General features: G+C 37.4%; 1 protein-coding gene across 11 annotated transcripts in view; it reads right to left on the bottom strand.

The window, feature by feature from the left end:
- The window catches only part of KIF21A (kinesin family member 21A), a 158,203-nt gene that overhangs the window by 72,073 nt on the left and 64,037 nt on the right, over nucleotides 1-22,093 (bottom strand). For all 11 annotated transcript variants that reach the window (XM_004283480.3, XM_033412370.2, XM_033412365.2 and 8 more), the window contains exons 2-6: nucleotides 5,336-5,558; nucleotides 5,023-5,205; nucleotides 3,496-3,645; nucleotides 1,981-2,115; nucleotides 1,316-1,483 (exon numbers count right to left, since the gene is read on the bottom strand). In XM_004283480.3, coding sequence (XP_004283528.1) covers nucleotides 1,316-1,483; nucleotides 1,981-2,115; nucleotides 3,496-3,645; nucleotides 5,023-5,205; nucleotides 5,336-5,558 — 859 coding nt within the window. The remainder of the gene's footprint in view (nucleotides 1-1,315; nucleotides 1,484-1,980; nucleotides 2,116-3,495; nucleotides 3,646-5,022; nucleotides 5,206-5,335; nucleotides 5,559-22,093) is intronic.

Raw genomic sequence — 22,093 nt, forward strand, 5'->3', positions numbered from 1 at the left:
AAGCATCCAATATTTTAAAAAACTAAGTCAAATTACGGAACTATTTAGTCACTCCTCCTGCCACCCCCTACTGCTTTTCCTACTGTCACTGAACCAGCACCTACAGCATAAGCATTTTCCTAAATGCTGGTCGCACTCGCCTTCAGTAATGCAAAACCATGTCTTTGTTAGAGCCAATGGATCCTGCAGCGAGTGCATCAGCATCACACTGTGTCTTAGTCCCCCTTTTCCAGAGTCTGCAGTTTTAACCACTGGCCACACTGAATGAACCTCTACCACGTGTCTGAACATGCTTCAATAGCCTGAACTGGAAAATAGAGCAATGGCTTTTGTCTTTTCCGGACAGCACAAATGTAAATACCACCATGATTTTATCTCCTAAGAAACTCAAAACAATACACAAAGTCGAGGATCCTGGTCGCTCACTCCTTTTAACACATGTTCAACTGTATGGTGGGAGCATCAAGATGGGTAGTTGGGAAGGCTGGCTCTCTCTAATCGGTCTCAGTTGATAATTCCCCCACAGAAGGGTTGCAATCATATAAAAGTAAATATTGGGCAATAAACAAAAAAATGACCATATGCTTGGAGCCCCTGCTCTAGGAAGAAAGGGAGGGAAGCAAAGCAGAAAACACCTGTCCTGATGCTGTCAGCATCACAGAAATTTAGGATGCCGTTACTTTTAAGCAGGAACAAAGAACCAACTTTTTAATGAAATCAATAGGAAGAAAAGATTAATTACATAAAAATTTGGTTCTAAAACGTTTTCTTCCATATAATAGAAGCTTTAGGCTAACTCAAACACAAGGTGTTTTCCAATCAAAAACACCACTAGATGGCATGGTATTAAAGTTAATTCCTAATACAATCTAGAAAAGTTCTCATTTTGAAACAATCATTACTAAATAACATTTGATTGTAATTTCCAAAATAAAGTCTATCACAAAATGTTAGCAAAAAAGCTACTTTGAAAGTAATCCCATAAAATGTTTAATATTAAAACAGTAAGTTTGTGAGAAGAATTTTAAAATCATTTCTATTATATATATGCATAGATTATTTTATGCACACATCATAAAATTTAATCCAACTAAATTTTTACACATGAAGAAAATTTGCAATGTGAAAAGGAGAAAAATGCTGACAGTCTGAGGAGATCAAAATTCAATGCATTACTCCTAAGTTTACAGCAACTGTCATTTCTCAGCTCAGTGAATGAAGGATTTCCACTTGGGTATTATGTATTACAAAAGGGAAAAGGACAATAAAATAGCCCTGTTATATTCTCAGCACAAAGCCTTAGTCTTAGTCTTACAAGTCCACAGTTGATGGAAATGCCTTCTTTTGCCCTCTCGCCTGTAGCTCCAGTACGCTTCAGTCTTTCTGATCCTGCCAGATCAACAAAATGGAACTTTGCAGTCAGAGTTTCAAATTCATTCATCTGTGATGATTCAGAAATCACCTTATTATCAGTTGCACTTTCCTGCAATTGAGGAAGATAATTGAAAATATTTTATTAATATGACACTAAATATCCTTCAATCCCACCTTGCCCTCAGTATACATATAGCCAAGTATAGGCATGTGGCCAAATAAATATAAGTACAAAAATGCCTGCTGCAATTAGAAGCTTAGACAAAGTTAGGTCAAAGAAGGTCAAAACCTAACTGTTATCAACTGAGGCTTTGCCTGTGTTGAAGAGAAACTTGTAGCATATAGCCCTCAAAAGCAAAGGGTCCCAAGTAATGACATCCATTACCATATGGCCACAACATACTTTCTGGCTATTGCAGACATATATATTCAATTTTTAATTTTACATGGTTGGCCAGCTTTAGCTTAAACAAGATCAGGGACATCTCAATTGGAAAAGGAATGATTAAACAAACTAACCTTGGCACAAATGTTCTCTTTGAATATTTTCATGGATTTTACAGAAATGAAATATGAAATCTTAAAAAATTAGAACCAATAACTCACAGCATCTATTTGGGGACACATTCTGGTTTGACACAAGTGAATGGTAAAAATGGCATGTGAACGAGAGCTCTGAACATTCATTTGGGTACTAGCAGTGGTCCGGGATAAAGCACCCAGCTTCAAACACTGCATCATCTAGAAAAGGGAAAGAAAGAGGGGTTTTACTTGAACAATACTTAGACTAGGTCCATATAATCAGAAATCTGAGCTACTGGTTAAAATCCAACATATTAAAGGATGTGAAAGACAGATTTTCTTCTTCTTCTTCTTACTTTTTTGCGGTACGCGGGCCTCTCACTGTTGTGGCCTCTCCCGTTGCGGAGCACAGGCTCCAGACGCGCAAGCTCAGCAGCCATGGCTCACGGGCCTAGCCGCTCCGCGGCATGTGGGATCTTCCCGGACCGGGGCATGAACCTGTGTCCCCTGCATCGGCAGGCGGACTCTCAACCACTGCGCCACCAGGGAAGCCCTCTTATTATTTTATTTACAGGCACTTTTTGAGCTGAATTTCTCAGTATAACAGTTTTTTTGTTGTTGTTGTTTTTTTAATAGGAGAAAATACTGAGATTCAACCGTTTGCCATTCGCTGACATTTGCAGCTTCTATTTCAAAACTATTACAGTAGAACACTTCGGAACAAACTAAGCAATAACTGGAATTACTCAGGCTCTTCTGTATCTTATTTTTTGTAACTTTTTTTGTTTTGTTTTGTTTTGCGGTACGCGGGCCTCTCACTGCTGTGGCCCCTCCCGCTGCGGGGCACAGGCTCCGGACGTGCAGGCCCAGCGGCCACGGCTCACGGGCCCAGCCGCTCCACGGCACGTGGGATCCTCCCGAACCGGGGAATGAACCCGCGTCCCCTGCATCAGCAGGCGGACCCTCAACCACTGTGCCACCAGGGAAGCCCTGTAACTTTTTTTTTTTTGGCCACTCCACGTGGCTTGCGGATCTTTGTTCCCTGACCAGGAATTGAACCCAGCGCCATGGCAGTGAAAGTGTGGAGGCCTAACCACTGGCCTCGCAGGGAACTCCCCATTGTAACTTTTCTTAAGTCTCTCTTTAGGAGCCATGATACAGGCCTACGTATGTTACAGCAAAAAGTACAAAAGGACTGTGGCCTCATCCTTCACTTAAAATTATCTAACCCTCTTTTCTAGGTGTGAAAGAAAACTATACATACAATGCCTTAAATTCTTTTGATGTTACAATAAATGCACTGACTTTATCATAACTGTTACATTTTTAATAATAAAATCCTGGTAAAAAATGAAGAAGATTTTAACTCCATGTTACACTCAATGATACAAATATCATGAGCAGCAGAGCTGACTATTAAATAAAGCCAAACACGCTCTATTTTTTTTCCTGTGGCTGTGCCGCGCAGCTTGCGGGATCTTAGTTCCCCAACAAGGGATGGAACCCATGCCCTCTGCAGTGGAAGTGTGGAGCCCTAACCCCTGGACCACTACGGAATTTCCCAAACACGCTCTATTTTAACTACAACATAAATGTCACCTCGGATTCTGTAATCACTGTACGTGTTGTGACGCCCACGGTATAAATTCCTCCAGCTGAATCTTCATGAATCTTTATATTTGATTTTTTATTTTTTGCATCAATATCACGAGTGGTATCAAATAAGTCAAGAACCTCTTCGTTATACAGCTAACAAAAAGAAATATTATAAGTTTAATGTTAGCAGAAATTGCCTCATGGATGTAATAACACATATTGCATGTTATCTTTCAAACATATCTTAAAAGTTCTTCCAAATACATATATTTCTTCAAAATAAAACATAAAATGATCACAAATACAAACAAATACCAGATTTCTTTACAAGAGTAAGAACAGTAAAAGACCTAATCATGACTAATGAGTTAAAGACTAGCTAAAATCATCCACTAATCCTTTGCAAGAGATATATAAATATAAATACAAGCAAATACTAAAAAAATATGTATCTAATGTAAACAAATCCTAAGCTTAGGGAAGTTCTTAATAATTTTTACTACTTGAACTAAAAATATATTTTCTTTTGCCCTACAACCCTTCTTAGTGTACCTAAAAATAAATAGTATTTTTGCAAGGTCAGCAATGTAGTTTCTGTATCAATAGAGGCTGACAAGATTGTGCTACCACCTTAGAAGAGGATACATACAACTATTTTTCTATCAATATGCTTAAAGTCACAATGCCTAATAACATTTGGAGGGAGAAGGAGAAGACTGAAGACACCGTTTCTTTCCTTTTTCCATCACTAGTTACCTTTCTTTTGGTAGAAACACATAATTATATTCTTGGTTTTTACTAAATTGGAATGTCCATTAAAACCAGCAGTAAGATAACTGATGTTAATTTGAATTAAGTATTCTATTTTGTGCTATATAATGCTGAATAAAATGTTTCATCGATTATCAAAATGATTAGCTCTTGTGATTGAGATTACAATTAGACTAGAACACTCTTTGGACCAAGTATACAGAATTATAATGGCACTGTCCACCCAAGTGTAACATTGCTCAAATCCTAGATGTCCTCTTACTGGTATGTCCCTCCCACCAGCCTAGACTGCCCTAAATCCATACCTGCCCCAACCTTTGCACATTGCATCAAAACATCTGCCTATCCTTGTAGGAATACCAGCTTCTGCCACCAGATTAGTGCTACAGCATCAATCCTATTATTCCTCACAATCTCCCCCTCCCTTTTGGTCTCAGTCACTGTGTTCCCAGTACTTTGTGAGCCTGCTTACATTACAACAGTAATTCTCAGATAAAGAAAAAATCTGAAATAAACAATATTAATTGTTTTACTCTGTGGACACTGGTCAAATGTTTATAATCTTAAATGCCAACAAGTAAGGAATACTTATAACCTATTATCTCTTGTTGCTATCGCCTATAACCTAATGCTAATTTAGTCAACATTTACTGAACACTATATGCCAAGCACTAAAATGGAAGCGGGAGTATAAAATCATAGAGCTATGGTCTTAAGAATAAGATTTAAAGGAAACTAATGACACAATTAGACTATTACCTCTAAGAATTGGGCATTCACTTTAAAATCTGGAGGAGGAAGTCCATTTTTAATGGAAGTGTGTTTTTTTTCTTCGATACTCTTGAAAAGGTGTTTAACAGCACGAGAAATAATACCCTGTTCTTCCTCAATGATGTTAACATCAAATCCTGTTCCCATTGTGTATGTTTTGCCAGCTCCAGTCTGAATAAAAGAACAGAGAAAAATGAATGCTTGACCTTAATAACATAATCTCAAGTGACAGAAGTGAAAGTGCAATTGAATTGACACTTCTGAAAAGTTACAGCTTCTATGAAAATAATTTGGTACTTACTTGTCCATAAGCAAAAACTGTAGCATTATATCCTTCAAAACAACCTTCAATTAGTTTTTCTATACACTGAGTGTAGATCTGCTCTTGCTGGGAGTCAATGTCAAACACATAATCAAAAGTGAAAGCTTTATCTTTGCCTAGGAAGACCTGAGGTTCTCCTGGTGTGACAGATGTACAAATATGGCAACCTTCAATCCTTTCTTTGGCAAGCTGTGGTCTTATTCTGTGAGAAAAAAATCAGGAAAAAATAAAATAAAATAAGACAAAATAAATGGAAAAAACTGAAGAAATAGGATTTTGAAATTCCTAGCAAATCTTTTAAAATCACTAATGTAATCTAGTACTTACTCCTTGAGTTGAAAAGTTTAAATAAGTTAAATTATACTGTCAATTTCAATATGAGTTACTTAATCCCCCCAAAAAAATCATGAACAAGAGTAAAATTAATCTTAAAATTAAATATTTTTGTGGGTGAATACCTTTCCTCAACTCTATAAAAGACTCAGTTAAATAAATTAAACTACCAAAATGCTATTTGTTGTTATCTTTATTTTAGATTTCTTCTCTTTATTTCCAGACAGGATGATATCCAAAAATGAGAAATTAAGTACATGGTATTTATCTTGATACCCTTGACTCACCTTTTTTGCAAACTCTTCACTAATGGTTCCCAAACTTATTTGACCATAACCTTCTGTTAGCTTAACATGTTTAAGCATAATCACACAACATACAATATGAATGAATATATATATTCATTTGTAAATATATGCATGTACTATATTGATTTGTCATATATTATGACATACACAAAAGCAGAATTGTGAAAATAAAGAAATTAAAAATAAAAACAGGGGTTTCCCTGGTGGCGCAGTGGTTGAGAATCTGCCTGCTGATGCAGGGGACACGGGTTCAAGCCCTGGTCTCGGAGGATCCCACATGCCGCGGAGCAACTAGGCTGGTGAACCACAACTACTAAGCCTGTGCGTCTGGAGCCTGTGCTCCGCGACAAGAGAGGCCACGATAGTGAGAGGCCCGTGCACTGCGATGAAGAGTGGCCCCCGCTTGCCACAACTAGAGAAAGCCCTCACACAGAAACGAAGACTCAACACAGCAAAAATAAATTAATGAATTAATAAACTCCTACCCCAAACATCTGCTTAAAAAAAAAAATTAAAAAAAAAAAAAACAAATAAAACTTCTAATATTTTCTCTCCAAAACCACTGAATCATCATTTACATCTCCTAGGGTGTCCTTTGTCCACTTGGAAGACCACAGCACTATACCTGCCCTACACCCAACCCTCATCTACTTCAGATTCTAGGACCTTCCTCTTTTGCCTTATCTTCCTGATTTCAAGGCCTGTTTTTCAAAGAAGGAAAGTAAATATGGTGATATGTTACTAACAGAACAAAGCAAAATCTGGCCCTATTCTACTCACTCCATAAGCAGGACCATCCTAGACTTACACGTCACTGACTTAACAGTACTTAGGTTTTTTAGAGGTTTCTATTTGCCATGGAGAAGGAGAAGCAGTTTAGGGAAGAAAGTAAAGACAACCAGTAATGGAAAATATAAAACGGTACAGAGAGAAAATAGAAAGGATTTTAAAGGGATCTTATTTTCTGAGATACAGAAACAGAGATCTATAGAAGTGGAACAAGTTCATCTATTTGTTAGAGATAAAGCTAAGCCTAAGTCCAGATCACCCGAGTTTTAACCCTTGCCAGTTCTTCAGGGTGGAAGGTCAATGGAAGGATAGGAAAGGCAATACTGAGAAGCGACTGAATTTCTGTAACCCTGGTTACCTGAAACAGCATTCTGTACTAGCAAAGAAGTGTTAAGTAAAGAATATATTTATTTATGCAATTTTCCCTTCTTCTGTGATAATGATGTTTTTCTTCCACAAAGTCTTCAACTTCATTTATTTGTTTTAATGGAATGCAATAATCAATGTGGAGCTGGCTAGGTACTACGGAAAGAGTGATGAAGTGGCCTTTAGGAGACTTGGATTCCACTACTTCTCTCACTCCACAGATATCATGTGGCCTTCTCTCAGAGCTCCAATTTCCTCACCTATTGACAGAAACTATCATTTCCAAGGTTCCTTTCAGATCTAATGCTGAGAGAAGAACACTATATTACAAAATGGGAAGAGAAAAATAATATTTATATATTGTTATAAAGATAAAATTATATTACAACAAGTAAAACAAATGGGTTTCTTACAAGAAGCTACATCCATGGACTATAAAAACAGCCCCATGGTGGTAAGCAGCTTTGGCTTTCTGGCTCCACATTTTCTTGATGAGTGGTCTTTCTCAAAGTTAATATTCCCTTCTTTCCAATCTTCCCTTCTCCTGTCTCACTTCATCCATTCATGGGGATAAAAATCATAAATCCATCATCCTCAGGAGAGTCATGGGGAGAAAACCAAATCCCCCATCCTCCTTGGAAGAATCACCATCCTGTCTGTTGGCAAGCTAGAAACGAGAGAGTCAACCTCAGTTATTCCCTCTCCCTATTCTATCCACCTAATCTATCTCTAAGAACTATTAATTATCTTGGAAATAGCTCATCATTTTCCTTCTTTCCTCATCAATAACACACTAATCAAGTCACCATTATCTCTTACTTGGATTATTGTAAAAGTCTCATCATCAGTCAACCTGCATCAAGTCTTGCCCCCACCAATCTGTTCCACAGATTGCAATATCAGTGATACTCGTAAAATATGAAGTTGATCACTACCTTGCCTAAAACCCTTTAGTATATCCTTAAATCGCTCTACAATCTCCTCTTGCCATGCTCCATCTTTGCATCAAAGGACTTCAGTTAGTGATGGTGGTGGTGGTGATGGTTTATTTTTAACAAGTTTCACTAACAACGTGTGCTCTCTCTAGCCTCTATGCCTTCAAATATGCTTTCTCTTCTCCTGGACACTCTTCCTTCTCAATTCGCAACTCCTTTTCCAGCCTGAACATCTCATGTTTTCGACCTCTGTTTAGATTTCACTCCTTTCAGAAGCTCTCACCTAACCCTTTGCATTCCACCATAACGTCATATCTGAGCCCAGGCTGTTCTGTCTCCTGAAAGCTACCTCATTTACACCAGGATTCTGCTCTCTCCCTGATTTATAGCTGCACTGTGAAGTTTAATAAATTCCATGTAATAATAAAGAAAAACATAAAAACAACTATCTAAATGAAAATGACAACTGTTTGAAATCAGTGCCTCACTAATTTTAAGTAAATGATTATAACCATGGGCTATTAAAATACTAAGCTAATTTATTTGGCTATTAAAATACTTCTAATTTAATTTCTACATAGAGAATAAGTACTATTTGAATTGCAGATATGACAGCCAATTTTAGAATGCCAATGTCACTCAGAACTTAATCTCCTAACTTCTAAGGAGGAGTGCATTTGAAAGACGGGTGATATGCAATCACACCATCTGCATGGGTGGGGAGACAAACTGGCTTTAAAAACCAACAAGATGGGTGGAACCCTTTTCTACTGGATGCAGGCAAGGGCAATTTCCCAGCAGGACTAAGAAATTCCCACCTAGGAGGGGATGGTCTCTGGCACATGCAGATAATTGGAAGCTGACTACACTTCAAAGTTTAGAGACATATTCACAGTCTCAATTCCCCTTCAAAAATTCAGATTTTAAACTCTCCAAATCCTTAAATTTATACTAAAATCAAGAATTCTCAGATGAAGTCTTAACCTAAGCCAATTAACCTGCTTTAATGATGTAAAGAGTTTGAAATTTACATAGTTACAAACTTCAATTTAAAAACTATAATTTGATGTTATATATAGACAAAATATAACAACCTCCAGGGAAAAAGAAGACTAAAACTAAAATCTGACATTACTTTAAAAATTTAGAACTATCTTCTTAGTATTTTTATATAAAAATAAGACCATTAAACATACTCATCTAATCCCAACACTAAGAAATAATGAGGTTAACATTTCAGTTAACACTAAGAAATAGTAACAAAGCCTTGCAGGCTTTTAAAAATGTGTAATCATACAACTAGATATATTTGAAAGTACTTCTTAAAGAAAAATTATGCATAAAACTTATGTCATAAATATTTAGGATAAGATATTCTAATATTACACAGCAGTATTATATTATAAAAGCCAATAACGATGTGGGTTCTATCTACAATAGTAATTTGCTAATGGAGATGGGTTTTTTTAAAATGTTACAATGGAAATGAATGTAGATAGGATGAGGCTGTTATGGAAAATAGTGACAGTTCCACTAGATAATGTGCTTTTTTCCTTAGCATAAGGTATGTAACCTTTTATCCTTTGTGGGCCATTGACCAATAGGGTGGGATCTGAAAGGGAAAACCCATGAAGAGTCATACAGAAATAAATGTAATTTGTTATAACTAGTTTAAGAAGGTTGAAGGTTTGAAACAGAATATGATACAAACTGTCAATTATTCAGATTTAAGATAAAAGGACATGAACAAATGTTGTATCCATTTTCTGAATCTTTCCATCAGCAGAAAGCAGCCATTTTACTTCTGTTCTCACACTCTATTGAAACTTCTTAGACAGAAGGCACCAATGACCTTTTTATTTCCAAATACAATGGACCCTTTTCAGTCTTCATTCTACCTGACACATTTGATCCTATTTACAACTTGTAGGGGAGGAAAAAACTTCTTCCCTCTATCCTTCTAGATTTTCCTGTTTGGGACCTTGTTAATTAGATTGACAAGGCAGATTAACAAAATAAAAACAAATAGAAGTTTATGAACTTGCGTACCAGGCATACACATGGGAATATTCAGTGATGAGTAAATGAAAGAGTGGCAACTTGGATTTATATAGCATCTTAACAAAAAGAAGAAGGACTTTGAGTTTCTAGGACAGCAAATTGTGGGAATATAAATATATGTAGGAACTAATGGAAGATAGGGGCTAATTAAGTAAGGTTTGTTGTGTAGGATACTTTCATGCAGTCTCTGGTAATTAACTTCTGTCCTTCCTGGTTGAGAACAGAGGCAGAATACCTTTATAAAAGCTACGGGCCTTTAGGCAAATATCTGCTTCTTTTAATTGCCTTCAGCTCAAAACAATCCTTACATCAAATTGGCATACTATGGGGTGGCATTTTCTGCTACCCTTCAAATACCGTATTTCTCAGCAGTTGGCTTTTGTGACATTTATTTCTCAGCAGTTGGCTTTTGTGACATTCCTTTTTTCTTCTTTTTAACTGATTCTGATTTCTGAACTCACCTTTTCCTCTTATACCTCATATACCAAGTTGCCTTAAAATGTCAGTGTTTCCCCCCAAAAATGTCCAGAGTATTTAGCATGGTATCTAAGATTTTCCTAATTTGGATTCTGCCTGCAATTCCACTCTCAAATCTAGTTACACTCAGCTACATCAAACCACTGATCATTTCCTGATCAACTTATATATTTTCATTCACCATGCCAATGTAAGTGGTTCTCTCTCTGCGTGGAATGCTGGACTTCCACTTCTCTCATAGAAACTTCATTGTAATTCTTCAAGACCTAGCTCAAATATCTGTATATTTATAAAGCTGTCCCTTCCCCCCCACCAACTTGAATTAATCTATGCAATTTGTACAAGATTTTAGAATAATAGATATCAAATTGAATTCTTATTGATCACTAGTAAATGAATTATTTGAGGACTGAGAATATATCTTATTCAATCATAAAAGTAATTCAACAAATGTTACTGACTGACTCCTATAGACTGCTCTAGTTAAAGGGGAGTAACAATCCAATACTGGGCATGTGATTATCACTATAATCTAACTTTTGCCCCATCACCTTACTTTGTTACTAGAAACTTGATCTTGAGCAACCATTTAACAATTTTATGTCTTAATTTTCTACTCTGTAAAATAAATATAGGAGCCTGGATTTAATATTCCTTAAGTTCTTTCGAACCTCAAACTCTATTTTAATTATTCCCTTAGGAAAAGCAAAACCCTGACTTAAAAGAGGTATTAATAAACAACCTTTTTCTTCTGTCACACCTTATATCCACCATTAATTACACCACTCATCCACATTTCCTTATAGTTCCTATTATTCTCTCCAGTTTTTATAGCCAATGTTACTGTGGCCATAGGGACAAGGAACTTCCTTTATGAAAACATTATTATGGCTCTTTGCAGTGCCAGTATCTAGTGAAAACTAGAGGAGAGTCTGAGACTAAGACCAGTAAGTTTCCTTAAACTGGGCCCTGTTATCTGTTCTCTGCCTTCATAATAACCATAACTGGATTTAGTAACTGAGTATATCAAATAAGCTACGAGGACTAGTTGCAAGATGTCCTGGAGAAGACAGAAAAATAAGATAAGTATATCTGGGGGAAAAGGGCTTCCTTTTCAGCTAGAATTTAAGTCATGATACAGTAAAACTATATTTAAGGTCTAATTCTGCCACATATTATTGGAAGAAGCATCCCACCATGAGACCTGAGCATCCCTGTACATCCTTGCTGAGTATGCCAAGAATGCAAAACCCCAACTACTCTTTTCATGGATCACTTCTCAAGGTTGCATTTGCAGCAAGCAACCTTTAGGGATAGTGTCTTCCACCTGACCAAGAGCTGGCTTGCTTCAGCAAAGCAATGGAAACAGTGAATAAACAATAAAAACAATGAATCCCCAAGTCCAGTGTTTCTTTTTATTTCTTACAGTTTCATTGAGATATAAATGCCATACAGCACTGTATAGAAGTTTAAGTTGTACAGTATAATGATTTGACTTACATACATCATGAAATGATAACCACAATAGTTCAGTGACCTTCCATCATCTCATATAGATACTAAAGATATATCAATAGATATTAAATAAAAAATATATATTTTTCCATGTGATGAGAAGGTTGGTGTTTCTTGATATGTCACTGCTTGCACAGCAACCATGTAATAGTTCTACCTGCATTGCCTACTTTGGATTAAGGGGGCGGGGATGAGGAAGCAGTTCAAATCAACATGAGACTCATGATGCTTACTGTACTGTGAGTAATAAAAGTCCTTTGCCTCCAACTCAGGAGTCCTGTGTCTTCTGCCACTACACATGAAACAGTGAAAGACTAGCTTGTTAACTTGTAAATAGGGTAAAATCTCAGACTCTGCACAGGTCTTAACACATACTGTGACCTTTGGCAAGTCACTCTCTTAGCCTGAATTAAGCAGAATTAAATTGTTATGGCATATTTTGTCCTCATACTATACTAAATTTGATTAAACGCTAGTGACGAGAATTTTGACTAATAACTAATCAATGACTTGTAGTTACTGAAGTGATGTTGCTTTAAGGAAAATAAATAAATGCATATAAATACAATTTATAACCTCCCAGGACTTGTGCAGACACCCATAATTTTTTTAATTAGAAAAGTAGCACTAATATCATTCATTAACCTAAGTACAAAGATTCATGCAATCCAACCTATATTTCTAAATTAAACACATGCAGTTTTGTTTGTTTTACCAGACTTTTTCATATACCCTCATCTCTCCTATCTCTCTGTTTCCTGTTTTATTAAAAGTATCACAAGACATAGCCTTTCTTTTGCTAGGGGATTGGTCAAGTTATTTTTATTTTTCCCTACAAACAAAAAAAGAATAAGACACAAAATATCTTCCTTTTTGCCGTTGGTCATTGCTAATCTCTTGCCCTGTTAGAACATCGCTGTCCTTAATCTACAATTTCATAAACATGACAAAATTTTCCATTACCTAAATGTCTTTGTAAACTGTCTCTTCTTTTTTTGCTTGAGTTATTCTGATCTCATCCCCACATGATTGTGGTAGTTTTCTAGTTTACTCAATAATCTGACCTGATTCCCACTTTGTGTGGCTCTTTCACCTACAGCTATCTGTAACTAGCACACTTGGCACCTTGTTAACACCTTTGTTCTTCTTACAGGACACCAATAAATCTGTTCCCTGAACAGATCTTTTGCCTTTATCTCATTTGTCAGTAGATGACCATTATACTGGACAACACATATTAGTATTCAACTTGATCTTAAAGTTAATTATATTGTACTAATTTCCTCCCTTCCATTTCTAAAGTTAGGGCACTCTGTCACCACAAATAAGTGGCTGAAATTTCTATCCCTTGTTTGATTCTCTCCTAGTTCATTCCAGTTAGTAGACACACATTAAGAATCTGCACTACTTTAACCCTCTACCTTCTATTCTAGAAGAGAAATCCTGACATGCTAGAGGAACTTGCTAGACCATTTGTGGCCTTGCTGAATTATTTTCCTAAAAGATCAGGCACTGCGTAAATAATATGTAACACAAGTCCACAAAAAGAAATTCCCCCAAGTGGATCTTTAATTACAATGATGGTTGATGGGAAGAAACATATTTCTTCAAAACATTCAAGAAAGAAACAGAACTAGCTGCTGGACAATCATCAACAGGAAGACACTGGAACTCACCAAAAACGATACCCCACATCCAAAAACAAAGGAGAAGCCACAATGAGATGGTAGGAGGGGCACAATCACAGTAAAATCAAATCCCATAACTGCTGGGTGGGTGACTAACAGACTGGAGAACACTTATACCACAGTAGTCCACCCACTGGAGTGAAGGTTCTGAGCCCCATGTCAGGCTTCCCAACCAGGGGGTCCGGCAACAGGAGGAGGAATTCCTAGAGAATCAGAGTTTGAGGCTAGTGGGATTTGATTGCAGGACTTTGACAGGACTGGGGAAAACAGAGACTCCACTCTTGGAGGCACACACAAAGTAGTGTGCACATTGGGACCTAGGGGAAGGAGCAGTGACCCCAGGGGAGACTGAACCAGACCTACCTGCTAGTGTTGGAGAGTATCCTGCGGGGGGCGGGGGTGGGGGCGGCTGTGGCTCACCATGGGGAAAAGGACACTGTCAGCAGAAGTTCTGGGAAGTACTCTTTGGCATGAGCCCTCCCAGAGTCTGCCATTAGTCTCACCAAAGAGCCCAAGTAGGCTCCAGTGTTGGGTTTCCTCAAGCCAAACAACCAACAGGGAGGGAACCCAGCCCCACCCATCAGCAGTCAAGTGGATTAAAGTTTTACTGAGCTCTGCCCACCAGAGCAACAGTCAGTTCTACCCACCATCAAACCCTAGCACCAGGAAACTTGCACAAGCCTCTTAGAAAGCCTCATCCACCAGATGGCAGAGAGCAGAATTAAGAAGAACTACAATCCTGTAGCCTGTGGAAAAAAAAAAAAACATATTCACAGAAAGATAGACAAGATGAAAAGGCAGAGGGCTATGTACCAGATGAAGGAACAAGGTAAAACTCCAGAAAACAACTAAATGAAGTGGAGATAGGCAACCTTCCAGAAAAAGAATTCAGAATAATGATAGTGAAGATGATCCAGGACTTCAGAAAAACAATGGAGGCAAAGATCGAGAAGATGCAAGAAATGTTTAACAAAGACCTAGAAGAATTAAAGGACAAACAAACAGAGATGAACAATATTATAACTGAAATGAAAACTACACTAGAAGGAAACAATAGCAGAATAACTGAGGCAGAAGAACGGATAAGTGACCTGGAAAACAGAATGGTGGAATTCACTGCTGTGGAACAAAATAAAGAAAAAAGAATGAAAAGAAATGAAGACAGCCTAAGAGACCTCTGGGACAACATTAAAGGCAACAACATTTGCTTTATACGGGTCCCAGAAGGAGAAGAAAGAGAGAGAAAGGATCCGAGAAAAGATTTGAAGAGATTATAGTCGAAAACTTCCCTAACATGGGAAAGGAAACAGCCACACAAGTCCAGGAAGCGGAGAGAGCCCCATACAGGATAAACCCAAGGAGAAATATGCCGAAACACATAGTAATCAAACTGGCAAAAATTAAAGACAAAGAAAAAGTATTAAAAGCAGCAAGGGAAAAATGACAAAAAACATACAAGGGAACTCCCATAAGGTTAACAGCTGATTTCTCAGCAAAAACTCTACAAGCCAGAAGGGACTGGCATGATATACTTAAAGTGAGGAAAGGGAAGAACCTACAACCAAGATTACTCTACCCGGCATCTCATTCAGATTTGACAGAGAAAGCAAAAACTTTACAGACAAGCAAAAGCTAAGAGAAGTCAGCACCACCAAACCAGCTCTACAACAAATGCTAAAGGAACTTCTCTAAGTGGGAAACACAAGAGAAGAAACAAACCTACAAAAACAAACCCAAAACAATTTAGAAAATGGTCATAGGAACATACATATACAAATTACCTTAAACGTGAATGGATTAAATGCTCCAACCAAAAGACACAGGCTTGCTGAATGGATACAAAAACAAGACCCATATACATGCTGTCTACAAGAGACCAACTTCAGACCTAGGGACACATACAGACTGAAGGTGAGGGCATGGGAAAAGATATTCCATGCAAAAGGAAATCAAAAGAAAGCTGGAGTAGCAATACTCATATCAGATAAAATAGACTTTAAAATAAAGAATGTTACAAGACACAAGGAAGGACACTACATAATGATCAAGGGATCAATCCAAGAAGAAGATATAACAATTATAAATATATATGCACCCAACATAGGAGCACCTCAATACATAAGGCAACTGCTAACAGGTATAAAAGAGGAAATCGCCAGTAACAAAAATAGTGGGGGACTTTAGCATCTCCCTTACACCAATGGACAGATCATCCAAACAGAAAATTAATAAGGAAACACAAGCTTTAAATGACACAATAGACCAGATAGATTTAATTGATATTTATAGGACATTCCACACCAAAACAGCAGATTACACTTTCTTCTCAAGTGCTCATGGAACATTCTACAGGATAGATCACTACTTGGGTCACAAATCAAGCCTCACGAAATTTAAGAAAATTGAAATCATATCAAGCATCTTTTCTGACCACAACGCTATGAGATTAGAAATCAATTACAGTGAGAAAAAACATAAAAAACACAAACACATGGAGGCTAAACAATACGTTACTATATAACCAAGAGATCACTGAAGAAATCAAAGAGGAAATCAAAAAATACCTAGAGACAAATGACAATGAAAACACGATGATTCAAAACCTATGGGATGCAGGAAAAGCAGTTCTAAGAGGGAAGTTTATAGCTATACAAGCCTACCTAAGAAAGAAGAAAAATCTCAAATAAACAATCTAACCCTACAACTAAAGGAACTAGAGAAAGAAGAACGAACAAAACACAACGTTAGCAGAAGGAAAGAAATCATAAAGATCAGAGCAGAAATCAATGAAAACGAAACAAAGAAAACAATAGCAAAGATCAATAAAACTAAAAGCTGGTTCTTTGAGAAGAAAACCAAAATTGATAAACCATTAGCCAGACTAATCAAGAAAAAGAGGGAGAGGACTCAAATCAATAAAATTAGAAATGAAAAAGGAGAAGTTACAATGGACACCACAGAAATACAAAGCATCGTAAGAGACTACTACAAGCAACTCTATGCCAATAAAATGGACAACCTGGAAGAAATGGACAAATTCTTAGAAAGGTATAACTTTCCTTTCCAAGACTGAGCCAGGAGAAATAGAAAATATGAAGAAACCAATCACAAGTAATGAAATTGAAACTGTGATTACAAATCTTCCAACAAACAAAAGTCCAGGACCAGATGGCTTAACAGGTGAGCTCTATCAAACATTTAGAGAAGAGCTAACAGCCATCCGTCTCAAACTCTTCCAAAAAACTGCAGAGGAAGGAACACTCCCAAACTCATTCTATGAGGCTGCCATCACCCTGATATCAAAACCAGACAAAGAAACTACAAAAAAAGAAAATTACAGACCAATGTCACTGATGAATATAGATGCAAAAATCCTCAACAAAATACTTGCAAACAGATTTCAACAACACATTAAAAGGATCATACACCATGATCAAGTGGGATTTATCCCAGGGATGCAAGGATTCTTCAATATACGCAAATCAATCAATGTGATACACCATATTAACAAATTGAAGAAGAAAAACCATATGATCATCTCAATAGATGCAGAAAAAGCTTTTGACAAAATTCAACACCCATTTATGATAAAAACTCTCCAGAAAGTGGGAATAGAAGGAACCTTCCTCAACATAATAAAAGCCATATATGAGAAACCCATAGCAAACATCATTCTCAATGGTGAGAAACTGAAAGCATTTCCTCTAAGATCAGGAAGAAAACAAAGATGTCCACTCTTACCACTATTATTCAACACAGTTTTGGAAGTCCTAGCCACAGCAATCAGAGAAGAAAAAGAAATAAAAGAAATACAAATTGGAAAAGAAGTAAAATTGTCGCTGTTTGCAGATGACATGATACTATACATAGAGAATCCTAAAGATGCCACCAGAAAACTACAAGAGCTAATCAATGAATTTGGTAAAGTTGCAGGTTACAAAATTAATACACAGAAATTTCTTGCATTTCTATACACTAATGATGAAAAATCTGAAAGAGAAATTAAGAAAACACTCTCATTTACCATTGCCACAAAAAGAATAAAATACCTAGGAATAAATCTACCTAGGGAGACAAAAGACCTGTATGCAGAAAACTATAAGACACTGATGAAAGAAATTAAAGACAATACCAACAGATGGAGAGATATACCATGTTCTTGGATTGGAAGAATCAACATTGTGAAAATGACTATACTACCCAAAGCAATCTATAGATTCAATGCAATCCCTATCAAATTACCACTGGCATTTTTTACAGAACTAGAACAAAAAATCTTAAAATTTGTATGGAGACACAAAAGAACCCGAATAGCGAAAGCAGTCTTGAGGGAAAAAATCGGAGCTGGAGGAATCAGACTCCCTGACTTCAGACTACACTACAAAACTACAGTAATCACGACAATACGGTAGTGGCACAAAAACAGAAAAATAGATCAATGGAAAAAGATAGAAAGCCCAGAGATAAACCCATGCACCTATGGTCAACTAATCTATGACAAAGGAGGCAAGGATATACAATGGAGAAAAGACAGTCTCTTCAATAAGTGGTGCTGGGAAAACTGGACAGCTACATGTAAAAGAATGAAATTAGAACACTCCCCAACACCATACACAAAAATAAACTCAAAATGGCTTAGAGACCTAAATGTAAGACTGGACACTATAAAACTCTTAGAGGAAAACAGAGGAAGAACACTCTTTGACGTAAATCACAGCAACATCTTTTTTGATCCACCTCCTAGAGTAATGGCAATAAAAACAAAAATAAACAAATGGGACCTAATGAAACTTAAAAGCTTTTGCACAGCAAAGGAAAACATAAACAAGATGAAAATACAACCCTCAGAATGGGAGAAGATATTTGCAAACGAATCAACAGACAAGGATTAATCTCCAAAATATATAAACAGCTCACGCAGCTCAATATTAAAAAACAAACAACCCAATCCAAAAATGGGCAGAAGACCTAAATAGACATTTCTCCAAAGAAGACATACAGATGGCCAAGAAGCACATGAAAAGCTGATCAACATCACTAATTATTAGGGAAATGCAAATCAAAACTACAAAGAGGTATCACCTCACACCAGTTAGAATGGGCATCATCAGAAAATCTACAAACAACAAACGCTGGAGAGGGTGTGGAGAATAAAGGAACCCTCTTGCACTGTTGGTGGGAATGTAAATTGATATAGCCACTATGGAGAACAGCATGGAGGTTCCTTAAAAAACTAAAAATAGGGCTTCTCTGGTGGCGCAGTGGTTGGGAGTCCGCCTGCGGATGCAGGGGACACGGGTTCGTGCCCCGGTCCGGGAAGATCCCACATGCCATGGAGCGGCTGGGCCCGTGAGCCATGGCCGTTGAGCCTGCACGTCCAGAGCCTGTGATCCGCAGCAGAAGAGGCCACAGCAGTGAGAGGCCTGCGTACCGCAAAAAAAAAAAAAAAAAAAAAAAACTAAAAATAGAATTACCATATGATCCAGCAATCCCACTACTGGGCATATACCCACAGAAAACCTTAATTCAAAAAGACACATGCACCCCAATGTTCATTGCAGCACTATTTACAATAGCCAGGTCATGGAAGCAACCTACATGCCCATCAACAGACAAATGGATAAAGAAGCTGTGGTACATATATACAATGGAATATTACTCAGCCATAAAAAGGGACGAAATTGGGTCATTTGTTGAGACGTGGATGGATCTAGAGACTGTCGTACAGAGTGAAGTAAGTCAGAGGAAAACAAATATTGTATATTAACGCATGTATGTGGAACCTAGAAAAATGGTACAGATGAACTGGTTTGCAGGGCAGAAGTTGAGACACAGATGTAGAGAACAAACGCATGGACACCAAGGGGGAAAGCTGTGGGGGTGGGGTGGGGATGGTGGTGTGATAAATTGGGCGATTGGGATTGACATGTATACACTGATGTGTATAAAATTGAAGACTAATAAGAACCTGCTGTATTAAAAAAGAAAGAAAGAAACACACCTCAGTAATTCCACTAAAGAGAGTAAGTATGTAAAAAGCCTAAGAACAATAAAGAACAGCAGTGTGTACAAGGGACCAGTAAGTATACACTTTTGTGAATAATAGAGATGGTGAGAAGAACTTCACTTTTTAATCCATTAATGATAAATCAGTTTTTTAAATTACTCAGAAATCTTATCCTCACCTGTGTAATTAGCTATGTGTCCTACTGCCTCATCTCTCTGTGGTCCACCTTACTCAAGATTTTTCTTATTCAGGAACAGCAAAAGATATGCTTAGACACATCTATTTTCAATTAAAATGCTTAAAGCACAGTGCATATAGTTAATATTTGAGACTGTGATTCTTAAACTAAGCTACTCAGTCTCTGGCTTGCAAACCAGTTGGAAGAGCAAAGATTTATTTCCCTCAAGTGCAGTTCTGCATTGGCTAATTACGGAGAAAAAGTGGGGGGAAATAGGATGATGAGACATTGTGTCATCTTCCTCTGAATTTCACTCCCAAGTATCATACATTTTTATCCCCATGTTTCAACTAAGGATACTGCACGTTGAGAGAAGCTCTCTCTTAAGTGACAAAACTAGTATCTTTCACAGGGTTTGAGTATCAGATGTTCAGAGAACTACATTGAAATAGTGCACATCAGCTAACAATATAAAGGAAAAAGTAGCCAATTTCTAGATTTGGAGAAAAGTCTAATCCTCTGGATCCTATAATTAATCCTTTTAGAAACTCTGGGCCTTTCTTCTTTGGCAGCTCTCCCAGAAATATAAAATCTTCTACTCCAAAAAGCTAAGGGAATAAGGAAAGGGGGTACTTTAAATGATGACATGTTCCACCTGCCTAATGTCCAAAGTGCTCATAAAATTTCTGTTGTTGCTGGTGACTGTATGTGGTAGCATATCTATAATCCTAGGCCATCAGAAAACTTCATTGAGTCAACAAATCCTTGTGGAGTACCTACTATATGTCAAATAGTGTATAAAGCAAGGACCTTAAAGACATAAACAAAAAACTTGAAGAGGGTAGCCAAGGGAGAGGAAAAAAAAACAAAGAGCTAGAAGAAAATTAAATATGTGCTCAATTGAATATTATATACAAAGGAGAAATGGAATAAAGATTAGCCAGAGGATAATGCATAGGTACAGGAAAAGCTTCAACAGGAAATTATATTTGACCTAGGTTTTGAATGGCGATTAGAAGTTTCCAGGCTGAGAAGGGAGAAAAGGCAAAACAAAGACAAAGATATTTAAAGTATATTTGTTCCTTGTTGTAACACAGTCTTTTGGAGTAGAAGCACGAGGATAATGAGTTACTAGAATTTAGGAATATTTTATTAATGTTATGACACGACCTAAGTAGGCCTCCCAACTAAGACATTATCCTCTAAATGAACACCCTAGTCTTGCAGGATGAAAGATGTCACAAGCCATTTTAGAGATCTCTGCCAAACACTTTTTAGTTTTCCCCTCCAGATGTATTCTTCACTCATCTTCACCTTACCCTGTGCCCTAGAAGACTAACCGTCATGAGCTACGACAATGAGTTTCCTTGCTCTCAGCTTCCAGTAGGACTCACGAGTAGGACATGGTAGGGTAGGAGAGGAATGAGGTCAGGATATTAATTCTCCTGGTTCCTTCCCTGCCAGGTCCTGGTATGGGCTGCATCCCTCTAACAAAAGCCACACCTCCGATCAGGACACCACAACAATAGGTGTCCCCCTACTATTGCTAAGATCAGAGTACTGCCTCATCCTTTGTAGCTTCCCTTCATGCTGCCCATCCTCTACAACACTCTCCCCAATCATCTTGTCTGAATGTATCATCTGTTTCCTGCCAATATCCCAACCAAATCAGGATTAATCTCAGAAAAGGGCAACAACCCTTTTTTAGCACTACCACTGTCATCAATCCCTTTCACTCCGATTCCTGATATAAATATTGATCTAAAACAGAGAGCTTCCAAGGTCCCTACAATTCTCCAGCCCTTCACAAGCAAGTCATTAACCCATTCTCTTTCCTGAGAAGAGCTGGAGTTTGGGATATAAGTAATGGATGTTACTGTTAACTGTGTAATAGGTAATAGCAAAGTTTAAAAAGCGTCATCTCTCTTGGTCAATAGAATTAGTATTTTTAATACTTACAATTTAAAAGATTTAATTAACACTTCAGTTTTGTTTTTAAAACTTGAAGGAATGGTGGAAGAAGCAGCAAGAGGGGAAGAGTAAGGAGAGAAAAATCATCTCAGAATGAGAGTATTGTGAT

The sequence above is a fragment of the Orcinus orca genome, chromosome 11 (assembly GCF_937001465.1).
Source record: "Orcinus orca chromosome 11, mOrcOrc1.1, whole genome shotgun sequence".
In the NCBI taxonomy this organism is placed as follows: domain Eukaryota; kingdom Metazoa; phylum Chordata; class Mammalia; order Artiodactyla; family Delphinidae; genus Orcinus; species Orcinus orca.